The sequence below is a fragment of the Microtus oregoni genome, unplaced genomic scaffold (assembly GCF_018167655.1).
Source record: "Microtus oregoni isolate MIOR12 unplaced genomic scaffold, Mior012 000015F_ref0000493, whole genome shotgun sequence".
Classification (NCBI taxonomy): domain Eukaryota; kingdom Metazoa; phylum Chordata; class Mammalia; order Rodentia; family Cricetidae; genus Microtus; species Microtus oregoni.
In genome coordinates this window covers 152,699-170,315 of record NW_024543074.1, presented here as the reverse complement: position 1 = coordinate 170,315, position 17,617 = coordinate 152,699, and the positions used below count along the sequence as shown (strand labels likewise).

The 17,617-nt window shown below is 45.8% G+C and overlaps 2 protein-coding genes across 4 annotated transcripts in view; both read left to right on the top strand.

The window, feature by feature from the left end:
* LOC121456275 (WAS/WASL-interacting protein family member 2) overlaps positions 1 to 17,199 on the top strand; it is a 33,050-nt gene extending 15,851 nt beyond the window's left edge. For all 3 annotated transcript variants that reach the window (XM_041664304.1, XM_041664303.1, XM_041664302.1), the window contains 7 exons: positions 1,570 to 1,701; positions 2,977 to 3,109; positions 3,768 to 3,884; positions 4,987 to 5,643; positions 9,394 to 9,603; positions 12,536 to 12,637; positions 12,945 to 17,199. In XM_041664304.1, coding sequence (XP_041520238.1) covers positions 1,639 to 1,701; positions 2,977 to 3,109; positions 3,768 to 3,884; positions 4,987 to 5,643; positions 9,394 to 9,603; positions 12,536 to 12,637; positions 12,945 to 12,985 — 1,323 coding nt within the window. In that variant the 5' untranslated portion in view covers positions 1,570 to 1,638 and the 3' untranslated portion in view covers positions 12,986 to 17,199. The remainder of the gene's footprint in view (positions 1 to 1,569; positions 1,702 to 2,976; positions 3,110 to 3,767; positions 3,885 to 4,986; positions 5,644 to 9,393; positions 9,604 to 12,535; positions 12,638 to 12,944) is intronic.
* The window catches only part of LOC121456274 (cell division control protein 6 homolog), a 28,702-nt gene continuing 16,619 nt past the window's right edge, over positions 5,535 to 17,617 (top strand). The window contains exon 1 of the mRNA XM_041664299.1: positions 5,535 to 5,643. The gene's annotated coding sequence lies outside the window, so the exon portion shown is untranslated. The remainder of the gene's footprint in view (positions 5,644 to 17,617) is intronic.

Here is a 17,617-nt window from a genome sequence, read left to right as displayed (position 1 = left end):
GAATATCCCTATAAGGAGTTCAGAGCTAAGCCGTCCTTTGACTGGCTTGATACACATGGCCTCCCATCTGTACTGTGGGCTACTGAGAATCTCCTTGTGCCCTAATCACATTAGTTACTCTGTTTAGAGGCAGTTCCTCTGTGGACTGATAAATGGACTTTATTTTACTTTTTTTTAAAAGACTTATTTTTACTTTTGTTTCTGTATGTCTTTGTGCCACAGTGTGTGGAACCTGTGAGGCCAGAAGAAGGCATTGAATTCCTGGAACTGGAGTTCCAGGCTGTTGTGAACAACCTGGGGTGGGATCTGCAAGAGTCGCAAGTGCCTCTAACTGCTGAGCCATCTCTCCAGCCTTTTATATTATTATATCTTCCTATCTGTGAGTTTGCATTCATGGTGCCAGTGCTATTTTGGCTTTTATTTTTAGAGATCAAGAAAGGAGATTTTTCTCGGGACCAAGCCTTGGAGGACTTGGTGTTTTTTGAGCTCTGGTTATATCTTCAGCCAGTTCAGTGTCCTCCGTCAGTCAGTTCCCTCGTTTCAGTTCTGTGTGAAGTGAAGCAGACTGCAGTGGGCAGACAGCCGTAGGTTTCAAATGCTAGGTATTGTGTGACCAAGTCAGCAGGCAGTTTCTCATGTGGTATTTATTCTCTAATCAAGTCCCGTGGGTGTGACTATTGCCAGGTACAGGTGAACTGTGGCCTATGAGTCAAGTCTAGTCTACAGTTTGTTCTTGAATGCCTCACAAACTGAGAATGATTTTATTTTCTTAAAAGGCTGTAAAAAGAGAGAGAGAGAGAGAGAGAGAGAGAGAGAGAAGGCAGGCCACAAACTGGAAGAAAATATTTCACTAGAGACAGAGTTCTTGAGCCCAACAGTAAAATGAAAAGTCTAATTGGAAAAAAAAAGTAAGGCTAGGGTTATGAATGGCTCATTGGTAGAATGTGGACTTAGCATACCTTAGCCCTGGGGAGCACCATCACCCCCAAAGTCAAAAGGACCTAAACAGACATCGAGTGGCCGAACTCCCAACTGACAGCACCAAGTGTGGCAGAGATGCGGAGCAACAGAAGTTCTTTGTTGCTGGTGCAAATTCTAAGTGGGTAGAGCAACTTTTGAAGAAGTTTGGCAGCTTCTTAAAGAGTCAGACATATTCTTAGTGCCTGATCCACCAATCACACTGTGGGGTAGGTACATGCCTGACCTGTTAATCACACTTCAGCACAGTGAGATGCATGCATGGAAACTTGTAGTACTTCTTGCTCAGTTTTGCTGTGAACCTAGAACTTCTAAGATATAAAGTGTTTTTTGTTGTTGTTTGTTTTTAGTTGGTGTGGGAGTAGAAATCAGTGATGAAGCCCATGCTTAGCACCTTTGAGGACTTGGGTTTGATTCCCACTTCCACCAAGAATAATATATAAAGGAGACTGTAAGGTGGTGTTTGACAGAGAGTGTTTATGTAGGGATGAAGTGCTCAGGGTCTCTGTCCCTGTCCAATCCTCTCGACCTCCTGGGCACGCAGAGCCTCTAATTATAAAGCTGTTGTTTTGAATTTGATTTTGTTTACAGGTATATGAATGACCTAAAGCTACAAATAAAGACGGAGAGAGAACGGTGCCAACTGGGAGCAGGGCAAGGATGCCAATTCCTCCTCCTCCCCCGCCCCCACCTGGTCCTCCCCCACCTCCCACTTTTAATCAGGTACGTAATCTCTCCACTAGGTTGTCTTCAAACCTTTAAGTAAATTGGTAGGCTTCTCATACTGTTTTGTTCTTTTTCTTTTCAGTCCTCTTTGTTTAAAACTTGTAAATTTTCTTACCTAACCACTCTTTCACTCTGAGCTTGCTCTGTAGCTCTGTTTTTTTTTATTTTTTTTTTAAAGATTTATTTATTTATTGAGTACACAGTGTTCAGCCTCCTTGTATGCCTGCAGGCCAGAAGAGGGTACCAGATCTCATTACAGATGGTTGTGAACCACCATGTGGTTGCTGGCAATTGAACTCAGGACCTCCTGAAGATCAGCCAGTGTTCTTAACCTCTGAGCCATCTCTCCAGCCCTCTGTTGTTTTTTGAATTTCTTTTATGTTTACTTTACATGTATTGCCTGCATGTATGTATGTGCACCGCATGCATGCCTCAGGCCACAGGAGGCAGGAGAGGGCTCTGGGATCCTCTGGAACTAGAGTTCCAAGCAGCTGCATGGCCAGAAATGAGTGCTGGGGACTGAACCTGCATCCTCTGAAAGAGCAGTAAATGCTCTTGAGGATGGAACCACCTCTCCAGCACCTACCCCCGTGTGGTTTGTTTGGTTTTGTTTGTAACAGGATCTTGCTATGTAGTCCAGGCTAACCTTGCTGGCCTTAGACTTTAGGTCTTCTTGTCTCATTCCCCCAACTGCTGGGGTTACAGATAAGAGATAACCATGTCCACTAATCATTTTTAATACCATCTATAACTTTTGTATATATTTGACCTTTAAAGACTTTTCCCTAGCATTTTGAGACAGGATCTTGTTGTGTGGCTGGCCAGTAGCTTGCTATGTAGGTCAAACTGGCCTCTACCTTGCAGTGTGATCCTTTTTTCTTTGCCTTCTGCACGCCTTCCGGAGTGTAGGCCTGAGCAATTGCTCAGCTGCATTCTGGATTCTTGAGGCTACTTAGGAGACACACTTAATAGCAGGCAGTGTAAGGAGATAGAGAACACACAAGCCTGTGCCTCAACTAGTTTGGACTTCTGAGAGGTCCTCTGAGGATCACACTGACATGTTTTGTTCCCTGTCCTGCTTCATTCCAAATGGAGATTTGGACTCATGGAGTTGGAGCTAGTGTTTCTTCCTAAGCTACCTGTCTTACAAGTAGGTTAGTCTCATTTCTGTGTTGTGGCATCTTACGGAATCCCTTGGCTTAAGTCATTTATGCCAAGCTTGTGATAAAAGGAGCTCTTAGGGTAAAGTTACACATTTCCTTCTTCCTCCAGGCAAACACAGAGCAGCCCAAACTCAGTAGAGATGAGCAGAGGAATCGAGGAGCCCTCTTACAAGATATTTGCAAAGGGACCAAACTGAAGAAGGTGACCAACATTAATGATCGGAGTGCTCCTGTCATCGAGAGTGAGTCGGGGGTCCCAGGATTAGAAGACTTCTGGGCATCGCACTTATTGTAGTCTCTCCAGTGGGAAAATGGTGTCCTGGATATCTGGACTTTCCTTCCAGCTGTGGAGTTGAACGTTATGAAAGTTCTCCTCAGCTCTTCTCAGGGTTAAAGTCCTCCCCTGCTGATGATAGTGTTTGTTAGGGCCCATCTGTGGCTGTTCGCAGGAGACCACCACATTCCTAGAGGCTTCCTGGCTGAAACCAAGGATGGTTTTACAATTGCTGTACAAGTCCATTCTTGTAGGCCTCAGGAACGTTTGTTCACACTTCCTTGTCTCTCCCGCCCCCAATGTGGGGAAGAGGACCCAGAGAACTGTTGAGCTTGTCTATTTTAATCGAGTTGTTCTCCTTCTCCCTAAATAAAAATGGCTCCTCCTTCCCTTTGTCCTTTTAGTTTGCTTGGTTTTTGTAATAATCCTTGCATGAAGGTGTGCAGCTGCAAGGCCTAGGCGCCCTTGGGTTGTGTGTTTTAGTGGTAGCGCTGCTACTCTTGCGAGGCAAAAGTAAGATTGGTACGTTTGTAATTAGAGCCTAGATAGAGGAATCGTTTCTTCTCAGGCTTGACTTGGTCAGCAGCTCAGAGTATGTGAAATGAAACCTCACCTCTGCCTTCCAGAGCCCAAAGGGAGTGGTGGTGGCTATGGCCCTGGAGCTGCTGCTTTGCAACCCAAGGGAGGTCTCTTTCAAGGAGGAGTGCCCAAGCTGCGACCTGTGGGAGCCAAGGATGCTTCAGGTATCTGAGAAGTTATCTCTTGGGCTAGCTCCCAACAGTGTTTGTTTTTTTGACTTGCTCCAAGCGTGCTATCTTAGGTTGAAAACTGGGGTTGAAGGTGGGAGGAAGAAGAGACAAGCATAGTTGCCCAGTAAAGCAAAGCTGAGAGTTAAATAAATTGTGTTTAACTTAGGTAAAGAAAATGTGAGATGCTGTTGTAGCATGTGACTGCAGTCCCACCTGCAGGGTTGAGGCAGGAAAATCACAAGTTTGAGTTCAGACTGAACCGCAAGAGTTGAGAGCCTGCCTTAAAGAAACAAAAAAGATTTTAAGTGCTGGGTTGTAGCTCAATGAGTTGAAGACTTGGCTAGTGTGTGTGAAGACCTGAGTTTAGTTCCTAGCACTGCATAAACCAAGCTAGGTGGTATACGTGTAATCCCAGAACTTGGGAGGTGGAGGCAGGAGAATCTCAGACATTCAAGTCCATCCTTGACTACTTTCTGAGTCTGAGGCCAATCTAGGTTACATGAGACCTAATCTCTAAATACATAAATAACTACATTCAGAATATTCACACACACACAAAGGTATACACACAGAGAATAGATTACTATTCGGCCCTGCAAAAGAAATTAATGTTATTTATGACAACATGGACAGGCCTAGAGGACATTGTGTTGAGTGAAATAAGCCAGAAACAGAACGACAAGCCAGCATGGTGGTGCATACTCAGGAGGCAGAGACAGGTGAGTCTCTGTGTATTTGAGGCCAGCCTGGTCTACAGAGCAAGTTCCAGGGCAGCCAGGGGTACATAAATACGCCCCCCTAAAAAGGGGGGGGGGTAAAATAAATGAATGTAATTCAATTCAAATGTGTTCATTTTGTGTCAAGAGACTCTGAATCTGAAACCTGATTAAAACTCAGAGCTAGGGCTAGCGATGTGGCTCAGCAGTAAGGCAAGTATTTTGCATGCTTGAGGCTCTGAGCACAGGAAAGCAAACAGACCCAAGAACTTTGCTGGTACTTTCTCAGCTGTTGTGCAAGATGCACTGAAGAGGCTGGGTCAACCAGAGGCCTGACCGATGTGCATGTAGCTGTTAACACAGTGTTCTGTTGTTTGTAGATACTCTAGCTGCTAAGCCAGCCCTACAAGTCCCCAGTTCTCGAGCGGCTGCTCCGAGGCCTCCAGTGTCTACAGCCAGTGGGCGTCCTCAAGATGATACTGACAGTAGCCGAGCCTCCCTCCCAGAACTGCCTCGGACGCAGAGACCCTCTTTACCCGACCTCTCTCGTCCCAATACCACTAGCGGTACAGGCATGAAACACAGCTCATCTGCTCCTCCCCCACCACCTCCAGGGCGCCGTGCCAATGCGCCCCCTACTCCTCTGCCTGTGCACAGCAGCAAAGCTCAGGCCTACAACAGGGAGAAACCGTTGCCTCCAACACCTGGACAGAGGCTGCACCCGAGTCGAGAAGGACATTCTGCTCCACCCCCTGTAAAACCACCTCCTTCCCCTGTGAATATCAGAACCGGACCAAGTGGCCAGTCTCTGGCTCCTCCCCCACCGCCTTACCGCCAGCCTCCTGGGGTCCCCAATGGACCCTCAAGTCCCACTAATGAGTCAGCCCCTGAGCTGCCACAAAGACACAATTCTTTGCATAGGAAGACACCAGGGCCAGTCAGAGGCCTTGCACCTCCTCCACCCACCTCTGCCTCCCCCTTCTTGTTGAGTAACAGGCCACCTCCCCCAGCCCGAGACCCTCCTAGTAGGGGAGCAGGTAAGTGTTTGGAAGCCTTTTCTCTTTTCTCTTTGCTTTTTTCTAAGAGCATCTCTTCAGTAATTAGAGTAAGAGTCATGTATTCACCTGGGTTATTGGATGCCCTTGATGTGTTGCTAATTGTTAGGGGAGAGATTAAAAAACGTGTTGTGCACAATCTAGTAAATATATAAATCTATAAACATGGTATGTAGTGTGTTTTAGAGAAATACAAACCAGGGAAAGGATGCTGGTATTTGAACTAGAGGAGAGAAGAGTGAGACGAGGCTTACCCTGTGTGGTGCCAGTGTGAAGGATCTGAAATAGAAACAGTCATCACTCTGGACAGCAGGGAGGCCATTGCGAAAGGACTGGAATGAGTCGGGAGCTGGCAAGAGGGAAAGTGGGAAAGCCAAGTCTTCCGGGATAATGTGTAGGACTCTGGGAAGATTTGGAGCTGACCTCGTCCCATTCCAAGTGAATTATTTTGTTTTCAAGACAAGGTCTCCATGTATACCTTTGATTGGCCTGGAACGTGGTATGTAGAACACATTAGCCTTGAACTCATAGAGATCCATCTGCTTCTGCCTGCAGAATGCTGGGATCAAAGGTATGCACTAACACACTTGGCTCTAAATAAATCTTATATAAAATTAAAAAACAACAACAAAACCACATGCTAGCCGGGCGTAGTGTGGCACACCTTTAATCTTGCACTTGGGAGGCAGGTGGATCTCTAAGTTCAAAGCCAGCCTAGTCTACAAAGCAAGTCCACAACAACTAGGATTGTGTTACACAGAGAAACCCTGTTATGAAAAAACAACAACAACGGGGCTGGAGAGATGGCTCAGCGGTTGGGAGCATTGCCTGCTCTTCCAGAGGTCCTGGGTTCAGTTCCCAGCAACCACGTGGTGGCTCACAACCATCTGGGATGAGGTCTGGTGCCCTCTTCTGGCCTTCAGGCATACACGCAGAAAGAATACTGTATACATAATAAATAAATAAATAAATATTTAAAAAAAAAGAAGAAAAACAACAACAACAAACACATGCCTGGTGGCTGGAGAGATGGCTCAATGGTTACGAGCGCTAACTGGTCTTCCAGAGCACCTGGGTTGGTTTCCTAGCACCCACACATTGGCTCACAACTGTCTGTAGTATCAATTTCAAGATATATGATGCTTTCTTACGGTCTCTGAGGGCATCAGGCACACATGGTGTACAGATATGTATGTAAGCAAAACACCCATACATATAAAATAATAAAAATTAAACACAAAAAACAAAACAGGAAAAATGAACTTGGTAGAGTGATGGAAAAGGAGCAGGATAAAGGAAGTGGGCCTCTGTGTGCAGTGCTGCAGAAAGGCCAGTTGGACACTGAGAACTGGCTGTGGACTGAACATCAAGGAACCCTCTGTGCAGCCTTGAGGAAGCAAATTGGGGTAGGTTCACGAATTAGGAATGGATGCCAGCTGTGTTGGAGGCTGAAGCAGAGGCTGGCTTGAGCCACTGGAGTTTGAGGTCAGCCTGGGCAATGTAGGGAGACCGTGTGTGACCAAAACCAGAAAAGAACGTTTAAGAAAGCAGTATATAGGAACCTTGGTGAAGGCCTGGTTGAGTGTGTCCATATACAAATAGAACGGTTGCCAAAGCACTGCTGCTTTTCCTGTGGACCTGGACTTGGCTCCCAGCCCATATCACAGCAGCTCACAACCTCCTGTAACTCCAGCTCCAGGGGATTTGATGTCCTCCTCTGGCCTCCATGGGCACTTGTGCACACATGGCATACATACAGGCATGCAGGCACACACATGCATAAATAAAAATAAATACAAATTATGTTTCCTGTAAATTTGTGCTCCCAGTAGCACTTTTTTGGTTTTTTAAGACAGGGTTTGTAGCCGGGCGATGGTGGCGCACGCCTTTAATCCCAGCACTCGGGAGGCAGAGGCAGGTGGATCTCTGTGAGTTCGAGACCAGCCTGGTCTATAGAGCTAGTTCCAGGACAGGCTCCAAAACCACAGAGAAACCCTGTCTCGAAAAAGCAAAAAAAAAAAAAAAAAAAAAAAAAGACAGGGTTTGTAGGTGTAACAGCCCTGGCTGTCCTGAAACTCATTCTGTAAACCAAGCTGGCCCCAAATTCACAGAGATCCGCTTGCCTCTGCCTCTCAAGTAATAGGATTAAAGAGACACACCACCACAGCCGGCTTCAGTAACAGTCTTTTAGAGGGCACCCCAGACAACAACTTGATAATATTGATGATATGGTATTTCCCTGCCTATAGCCAGCCATAAGATAACCCAGGATTCTGTAAAGTTCAGGTTTAAAGGAAAAAAATGCACACATCAGGTGGGGGACAGCTGGAGAGACAATGACTGCTCTGCCAGAGGACCCAGGTCAGTTCTCTGCACCCAGTTCCAGGGGTACTCTGGAATACTCTTTTGCTGACCTCTGATGGCATGAGGCATGCATATGGTTCATACACACATGCAGGCAAACACGATGCACATAAATCTAAAAAATAAAAAGTTTTTAACTTGTAGATTTTAAAAGACTTTTTTTTTAAAAGCCACATTTTTTTTTTTAAATCTCTATTTCATGTGCATTGCTGTTTTGCCTGCATGTATATCTGTGTGAGGGTATCAGATCCCCCGGAACTGGAGTTATAGACAGTTGTGAGCTGCCATGTGGGTGGGAATTGAACCCAGGTCCTCTGGAAGAACAGCCAGTGCCCTTTACCACTGAGCCATTTCTTCAGCCCCCTTAAAAAGACTCTTAATGTGAACAATCCTCTTTCTAATCCCATTCGGTAATAAAAGCAGAGAAAATAAAACTGAGGTAAGTAGTGTCAATTCTGCAGATTTCTTGCTTTTCATATACTATGAGTTGTATTGTGTCTGGTAGCCGTGAGCATGGGCCAAGGGGAGGCCTCAGCTTGCTGCCCGCTCAGTACCCAGAGCAGGAGTTCTGAGCAGCCCACAGTCTTGAGGAGTGGCTGTATCTGTTGTATAACATGGGGCAAATTTCTCTGATTCTCTTGAGTTTGTTTGTCGTCTGTAAGCTAGAAGTGTTTGTAAAAATGTGGTGTGCTGTTGAACTTGTTTTATGTAAAGGGCATCTAAGTAATTCATGGACTTATTTCTATTAAATCACATTATAATAATATTATACGATAATACATGTTTGTTTCTGTTGGAGGCTGAGCAGAAAGCAGCAAGTTCCAAACCAGCCTTGTCCACAGAGTAAGTTCTAGGACAGCTGAGGCTGCACACAGAAGCCTTGTTTTGTTACAAAAAACCAAAAACACCCAACAGACCAAAACTAAACAAACAATGACAGAGGGAGGGAACAGAGTAGAGGAGGAGCAGCAGCCACCCCATCTTTCTTTTATTTTCTATGATTTGTTTGCTTTATTTTGTTTTTCGAGACAGTGTTTCTCTGTCTAGTCCTGGCTCTCCTGGAAACTCTGTAGACCATACTGGCCTCAAACTCAGAGTTCCACCTGCCTCTGCTTCCTGAGTGCTGTAAAAGTGTGTGCCACCGTTACCTGGCATTCTATGGTTTTTATTTTATAGTTGGTGTATAAAACAGTGAATTTCATTACAGCATTTCTGTACTTCTGTATCATTGTGCATTTCTCACATTTGCTCCCTCACTAACCCCCCCCCCACACACACACCCGGCTGCTTTTTTAGCTTATGTCTCTCAAGCCCTTCTTTTCTTTGCCAGTTCCAACACAAGCCAACTGCTTTGGATTTTAATTGCAGCTCCTCCACCCCCTCTACCCACGGTCCGAAATGGTGCCAGGGATGCTCCTCCTCCCCCACCACCTTATCGAATGCATGGGTCAGAGCCTCCAAGCAGAGGAAAGCCCCCACCTCCACCCTCAAGGACGCCAGCTGGGCCACCCCCTCCTCCACCACCACCCCTGAGGAATGGCCATAGAGACTCCATCACCACTGTCCGTTCCTTCTTGGGTAAGTTGTCAGTGATTTGTTTGTTTGTTGTGTCAAGATAGGGTTTTACTCTGTAGGCCTGGCTGTCCTGGAACTCACTCTGTAGACCAGGCAGGCCTTAAACTCAGAGATCCGCCTGCCTCTGCCTTCTAAAGCTGGGTGGTGTTCGCCACCACTGCCTAGCCAATAGTGACTTTGTCTCATAGTTCTGGTGGTGACTTCACCGACTCACTGGTGCCAGATGGCTCCTGTAGATGGAGAATAGGCCAGAGCAGCAGTCTTGTTCGCAGCAGGTCTCTCCTGACTTTTCCTCTGACTTGTGCTTCCGATCTATTGACATTCTTTCCTTACATGAACAGATTGAAATCAAGTCGTCAGGGTTCATACTGATTCTAAAGCTACTCTCAGGTCCTCACAAGAATCACTGATGAAGCTTCCCATCAGCGACTGTCCTCTTTATTCTCATATATCCTAGAATTATGTGTTCAAGGAGGGGAGTTCCTTCCTGGTTACTTAAAAACTCAAGAGGCTTAGGGTGAAGCTCGGTGGTACAGCATTAGCCTAATGTGTACAAGTCCTGGGCTTAATCCCACAGTACAGAAACAGCACGAAAAGCCAAACAAGCTTAGCTGACAGAGGCCCTTAGTTTGAACCCCAGCACTACAAAAACAAAACATACAGAGGCCAGTGACAAACCAGCTGTATTTTTTTGAGGACATCATTTTATTTATTTGGACCCCACTGTTATTATGTAGAGAAGCAGGAAATTGACTAGAACAGGCGTGTATTGGATCATGTTTTCCAAGCTTATAAATGTTGAGATCTCTACTTAAGAGAATTCACCTCACAGTCTAGAATACTCTTTTGAAGATGCGTGGTGTAGACCATGATATCTCTTGAAACCATTAACACACTAAGTTCTTCAGGGTTGCTCCTCCATCACTACCCCCGACACAGTCCAGCCTGTTCTTAACAGTTGCACAAGAGTTTTGCTTTGAGCGTACATCCTTATTGCAGAAACCTCTCAATGTAGTGGGGCATGGTGGCGTGTGTCTGTAGTCCCAGCACACAGGGTTTAGCTGGTGCAGGAGAATCTTAAATTCAAAGCCTGTCTGTAGTACATAGTAAGACCCTATCTAAACAAAAAAACTTTGAATAGAAAAAGGACCTCGTGAGGTGTGATCGTGCCATGCCCATAAGACGTAAGACGTTTGAATCTTAGGAAGAGGTCGTAGAGAGTAGGGGTGGAGCTAGACATGGCTGACTGAACTGTGTTGCAGAGCAATATAGGGTAACCAAGGCTGAAAGAAAGTTTTCCATTAAAACTCTTGCTAGCTAGAGAGACATTTGAGGTTAATGACTACCACCCCTTAAATTTAATTCAGTTTGTTTCCCATAGCAACAGTCTTGTAAGCCCACCTTGTTTCTGGAGCTTCTTGTTTCTGCTTGCACACACACTTGTGCTCCTTTCCCAAAGAGTCTGAATTTTGGTGGAAAGATGTAGAGTCAGCCTTTGACTCCTTTACATTTGGAATTTTAGAAGGGGAGGTACTGGTTCTGGTCTTGTGGTATTCACCTTGATCCTAGCACTTCGAAGGCAGAGTCGAGCAGTTATCTGTGTGTTTGAGACCATACTGGTCTCATAGTTCCAGGTTAGCCAAGGCTACATAGTGAGACCCTGTCTCAAAATGAACAAAAATAATAATTGCTTGACAATGGTGGTGCATGCCTTTAATCCCAGCACTTGGGAGGCAGAGACAGGTGGATTTTTGTGAGTTTAAAGCCAGCCTGGTCAACAGAGTTAGTTCCACGATAGCTAGGGCTATACAGAAAAACCCTGTCTAATAATAATAATAATAATAATAATAATAATAATAATAATAATTTGTTTTAGTTTGGGTTTCTATTGCTGTGATGAAACACCATGACCAAAAAGCAGGTTGGGGAGAAAAGGGTTTATTTGGCTTACACTTTCATATTGCAACTCACCACTGAAGGAAGGCAAGACAGGAACAGGGCAGACACCTGGAGGCAGGAGCTGATGCAAAGGCCATGGAGAGGTGCTCCCCATGACTTGCTTAGCCTGCTTTCTTATAGAACCCAGGATCACAGTCCAGGGATAGCACCACCCACAATGGGCCAAGCCATTCCCCATCAATCACTAATTAAGAAAATTCCCTATAGCCAGATTTTATGGAGACGTTTTTTCAATTGAGGATCCCTCCTTTCAGATAACTCTACCTTGTGTTAAGTTGAATAAAACTATCCAGCACATAAATAAAGGGGCTGGAGCGATAGCTCAGTAGTTAAGAATATTGGGTACATTTTCAGAGGACCCATGTTCAATTCCCAGCACCAACATGGAGCCTCCATAACAGTCTGTAACTCCTGTTTCAGGAAATCTGAAGCCCTCCATTAGCATCTGTGGGTGCTGTGTGCACATGGTGCCCAAACATACATGTAGACAAAACACACACAATTTAAAAGGATTAAATTTTTTTTCTCCGTATGTATATGTTCACATGTGCGCCTTTATGTGTTTATATGTATGTGTACAGGTGGTTATGGAGGCCAGAGGTCAACATTAGGTGTCTTCCTTAATTGCTCTCCACCATATTTGTCTTAGATAAGGTCTCTCACTAGACCAGGAGCTCTGCAATTGGTCTGACTGGCTGGCCAGCAATACTCTGGCCCAGTGATACTCTGATTTCTGCCTCCACAGCCCTTGGTTATAGGCTCCTGCCACCATACCAGCCCCAGATAAAGGGTCTTTGGGTATCCACTGTTCATCAGAGGCACCCAGGGGATGCTTTTGTCATCTCAGGAACTTTGGTTTGGTGGGTAGAGCAGGCTCTCCATACAGCAGAACCCAGAGGAGACTGGTAAATAGGAAAGGTCCTAAGAAGTCCCACGTCTGTGGGAGGCGTGACATAATACTCTCCTCTTTTCACAGATGATTTTGAGTCCAAGTACTCCTTCCACCCAGTAGAGGACTTCCCTGCTCCAGAAGAGTATAAGCATCTTCAGAGAGTATACCCCAGCAAAACAAACCGAGGTGCGAGGGGAGTGAGGAAAGCGTTCGTGTTTGCATGCAACATAGAGTTTGTGTGTTTTCTGGGATTAGAAAGTGCTTCTGCACGTGTAGAGGTCAGCAGGAGTTGGCTTTTCTCCTTCAACCAAGTCCCCTGGATCCTGGGGACTAACTCGGGTCAGCAGCCTTGGCATCAAGTGCCCACCTTCCAAACCATCTCTTCAGCAATAGTCCCTGTTGTTAAAATTTGACTTAGAGAGCCTGTCTCATTTCAGAAATGTTACGTAGGGTCTGTAAGTGAGCTCAGTGTCTATGATTCTTGTTTCTCCAGCTGCCCGTGGAGCCCCACCTCTGCCACCCATTCTCAGGTGAAGCCTGGCTTGGTCCTGCTCCTCAGGAAAAGGATGGACCTCCTCTTCTCAGATGGTCCCCCAACCCGTAAAACCTGCATGAGAGCTCCTACAGTGTTTCTCCAGTGCAACCAACCCTAAGCATCCTCCTGGCCCAGTTCCATCTATGCATCTCATCTCTGGACTTGGTGATTGGATTCTTTCTGTTGGCAGTAGGGTCTCAAACCCTTTATCCAGCCCTCTTCCAGCAAGCCCTGCTAAGCCAGAAGAGGAGAAAGCCTCCATTTCTCCTGCTTTCTTCCAGGGAAAGGTGCCTTGTTAGGTGAATGGACACACACTGGGCAGGGTAGAGAATGGTACCCCTGCCTGCTGTTATTCACCAAGGGGAAGTGTACTGTGTGCATTGTATTCCATAGTTGAGGAGGTTGGTGTGGCCAGGACTGTTGAGGAAAAGGTACTTTTCGTGAAGCAGTCAGGGGGTTTGCAGAAGTGACCTGTTTTAAAGGTCAGGTTACAGAAAGGACAAAGAAATGGGTCTTCTCCATTTTTGAGAGTGTTTTGGTTTTGTTCTCATCCCTCCTCTCCCCATTCCAAGGGGTAAGTTGTACATACACTAAATACTAATCAGTGAACTAGACAATAAAAGAAGGGGACGAAGTAAACTGAGGATCATTCCAGAGCTAGTCGGCTCCTCTGCAGCTGAGGGCCAGGGCCATCTGTACCCCTTGGGACCCCCTGCCTTTCCCCGGAGTGCTTCCCGTCCCTCAAGAGAAGAGTCACTTTTTGTTGGGTGGATTATTCATATTCACAAACCCCAGAAACTTCCTGTAAGAGATGAAAAGAGGGGGTGAGGACCTTAACCTCAACCTCAAGTCGATCTCAGTTTTTTTCTGATTAACCCTGAAGTGGTTAGCAGCCCTCGGGGAATGCTCCAGGGAGACTAGGGAAGGAGGAAGCACTTCACAGGAAGGTCTGGCTCTGGGGCTGCAAAGGTCTTGACGGCCTCCTCATACCCATCTCACATCCGACAGCAGGGTCCTCATGTTATCTCTGCCACGCTGCTTTCCCAAGACTGCGGGTGCTAAGCCCACAGAGTAGAAAAGGGCAAGGAAATACGTGGGGCCTTTGGGGGTGGGGCATATTCCGAGTCTTCTAAACCAAGAAGCACAAAGACTTAAGGAGATATGCGGCACTCCAGTCAGTGGGTCTTCCTTGGCAGCCAGCAATACATTGTTTCTGTCTTCCAGGTTGTAGGTAAACAGCACAGGAAAAATGGATGTTCCAACTGAGGTTGGTCTATTTGACAGTGAGTGTCTCTTCTCCAACAGCAGTGTGGGGCCCCAGTGTGGGAACTCCACACACTGGATAGGTTGGTTTCGTACAGTCATAGCCATGGACAAAGGCTGCTCCAACCTTGCATGACCATGGGGAAACCAGGTTGTCCTTTGACTCAATAGGGGAAGCTAGTTAAAAACTTTCACATCCGTCACAGGTTAAACTGTCACAGGGACCTTTCTTTTCTTTTCCTTATTATTATTATTTTTCAAGACAGGGTTTCTCTGTGAAAGCACTGGCTGTCCTGGAACTCGTTCTGTAGACCAGGCTGGCCTTGAACTCACAGAGATCCACCTGCCTCTGTCTCCCGGGTGCTGAGATTAATGTCATACATTATCACACCTGGCTCATAGGGACCTTTCTAATCTAATGGAACATAGGCTAAGGATCTGTGTTTAATGCCAGGTGAAACCCAAATCTTCCAGTGTTGGTGAAGGTGGGCTTAACTTGGCTTATTTATTTATTGAGTGTTACCCTTTGCCATCTCCTGGACCACTTCAACTCTTGGGACAAGCAATGATTAGGTCTCAGCAGACTTCTAATTTGTTCACTACTTATTCTTCTTCTCAAATGCATTAGTAGTCATCTCCAGGAGTATCCCCAGCATCCTCAAGTGAACAGAGTCAGAGAGAAGAGCTGGTACTGCAGGAGTTCCAGGGTAGACGCTAGTTGCTGAACTTTGACTGTGAAGTCTTCCCATTTGTTTTTGAAATGGGAGTTGATGCCTTTTGTACAATGCTATCAGAGTGTATAGAGATGTCCCCTTACTGAAACATAAATCATCAGAATATATGATATAGCAAATAAAGCCACACCCCAGCTTTTCACTGGGCTGATCCTTCCTGCACATGACCTGCGCTGTTCATATTCCCCAGATTTGGATGGTGTCATGTGGGTATTGATTACATTTCCATTGTCTTTGCTCGATGGGACAACTACCAAAAAAAGGCCTGGGTTTAGATCTGAATAAATGGGTATTCTCCTCTAGAGAATGTTGATGACACAGCACCTAATGTAAATGTCTTTGCCTTATACATCATTTGGTCCCGCTGTTAGTAACAGATTTATTATCAGTGTATGTTTGCTATTGAAGGTGGGAATGTGATCCTTAAAATTGTTGGTCTATTTTGTATGTTGTACAAAGCTTGTAATACAGGTTAAAGGTAGCGGGGCTGCAAGAGCACTGAAAATTTCCCTTCTGAACTGCTTTTTTATCTGTTCATGGGATGTCGTCTCTTCAGTGGGAGATTGGGTGGTCTCACGTTGAGGCTGTTGCCTGATCCTTTTAGTTCCTTTGTTCCCTCCCAAAGGGAAGAGACATTGCCCAGCTAAGCAGCAAGAAGCTTTACCAACAGCTCTTCTGTGGGTTTTGTAGTGGTTTTCCCTAATAGGAAACAGTAGCTGTTTCTTACTGCCCTACCTGAAGCTGGGCAGTGGCCTCTTGATTTTCAAATGAGCTAGATGCCCCTCTTTCCCTGTCTCAAGTCACCAAACCTGGACCAAAGTACTAGGACATTCCAGGTGTAGCTTTCTCTCTCCTGAGGATTTGCTGCAGCTGCGGAGCCCTCCTGTTTTCACAGCCTCGGCCAATTGTGTGAGCAGCTAGGGCTGTCCTAGCTGGAGATGTCACCAGGAATTTGTCCCTGCCCCCTTTCCTGACGAAGGCAAGGAAACGAGTCACTGGCATTGCACTAGGGGAATTAATTCCCTTACCTAGTGGCTTCCCAGCTTGAAACCCAGATTTACCTCCAGGGAGAGGTGAGGAGGAAAAAATAACTGTAAATAGATTTGCTACAGAGCAACTCAGGGTTGGGGTATGTTGTAATTCTCCTGATCACTTGAATAATCTGTAGGCTGAGTGCTTATGGGAGTGTGGGAGAAAGGTGACTCCAGGGTCCTTCGTTCCATGAAGTCTGGGGGTGGAGTGTTGGGCATCAGAGGCCCTTCGATAGCACTGTGCTGCGCTGTCTGTCCTTCTGCAAACCCAGACCAGAGTCTTCACATTCCAGGTGTAAGTTTTCTTTCCCTGTGACTCAGTCCCTAAGTTATGTGGTCAAGGTGACTCTGAGCCACCCAGGTTTAACCCAGATTTAGGGAGTGAGAGGGAAGAGAGGAGGCCATTATAATTCTGCCTTTAAGACTCATTTCTTGAAAATAAAATGAAGTAAAATGATAACCACCTTCAAAATCATATGCAGAAACAAAAACAAAAAAACCCAACAACCATTTAACTGAAGGAAGGGTTCTGTTTCACTCAACTCCACCACGTTCATTGTGCCTTTACTTGTGTTAGATTTCTGTGCTTTCTCCCCCTCAATGAAGTAATTAAAATCTTCCTTGATAACTGCTGGTTCCTTTCTGCTCTTGATTCTTACAGCTTCGCGGGGTCCTTCTCTGATTGTCATGTCTTGCTCCTCCCCCACCCCCGGGGCAGAGGGACTTAGCACACCCTCTTTTTTCACGTCTGACTTTTGTCCTTTCCCGCAGTTTCCAGTCTGGAAGTTACGGTCAACACTAAATAAAAGACCAGAGTACGTGTGTGTGTGTGTGTGTGTGTGTGTGTGTGTGTGTGTGTGTGCGCGCCCATCATCTGCATGTAGATCAGTTTCTTTAAAAAATATAATTTATTGTGTGATTTATTTTGGAGTTTTTATTCTGGTTTCAGTGCTTCTCCACAATAGCACTGATCTTTGCACCCCTTGTCCCCCGACAGAAAATGTATAATCTGGTTTCAGGTTGAATTCCTTGGTACATTTCTTTCTTCTGGATGCTGTGCAGTTTAATTAAATATTTAAAAAACTAAACAAACAAAAAAGAAAACTGTGTATTTTTGTCATGAGTCAAGGCAGTGTAACTCAAGAGTAATACTGATGGCAAGGAGAGGGGAGGGAATCCTCTTCTGGGTAAGTGTGGCAGTTTGATTTCAGGTTCCCCCCCGAGGAAGGACGTGTGCCAATGCGCATGGCAGAAGCACCTGCAGCTCTCAGAGGACTTTTCTTTCTTTCCTTCCTTCCTTCCTTCCTTCCTTCCTTCCTTCCTTCTTTTTAGTTTTTTCAAGACAGGGTTTCTCTGTAGCTTTGGAGCCTGTCCTGGAACTAGCTCTTGTAGACTAGGCTGGCCTCGAACTCACAGAGATCCACCTGCCTCTACCTCCCGAGTGCTGGGATTAAAGGCGTGCGCCACCACCGCCCGGCCATTCAGAGGACTTTTCTGACTGGGTGTCTTAAAAAATCACCATTTGTGGCCTCACTGACCTGTGATTCTGTCTTGTATTTGCTGCTTACCTCCCGTTGCCTTGATCTCAAGGCACCCCCGAGGC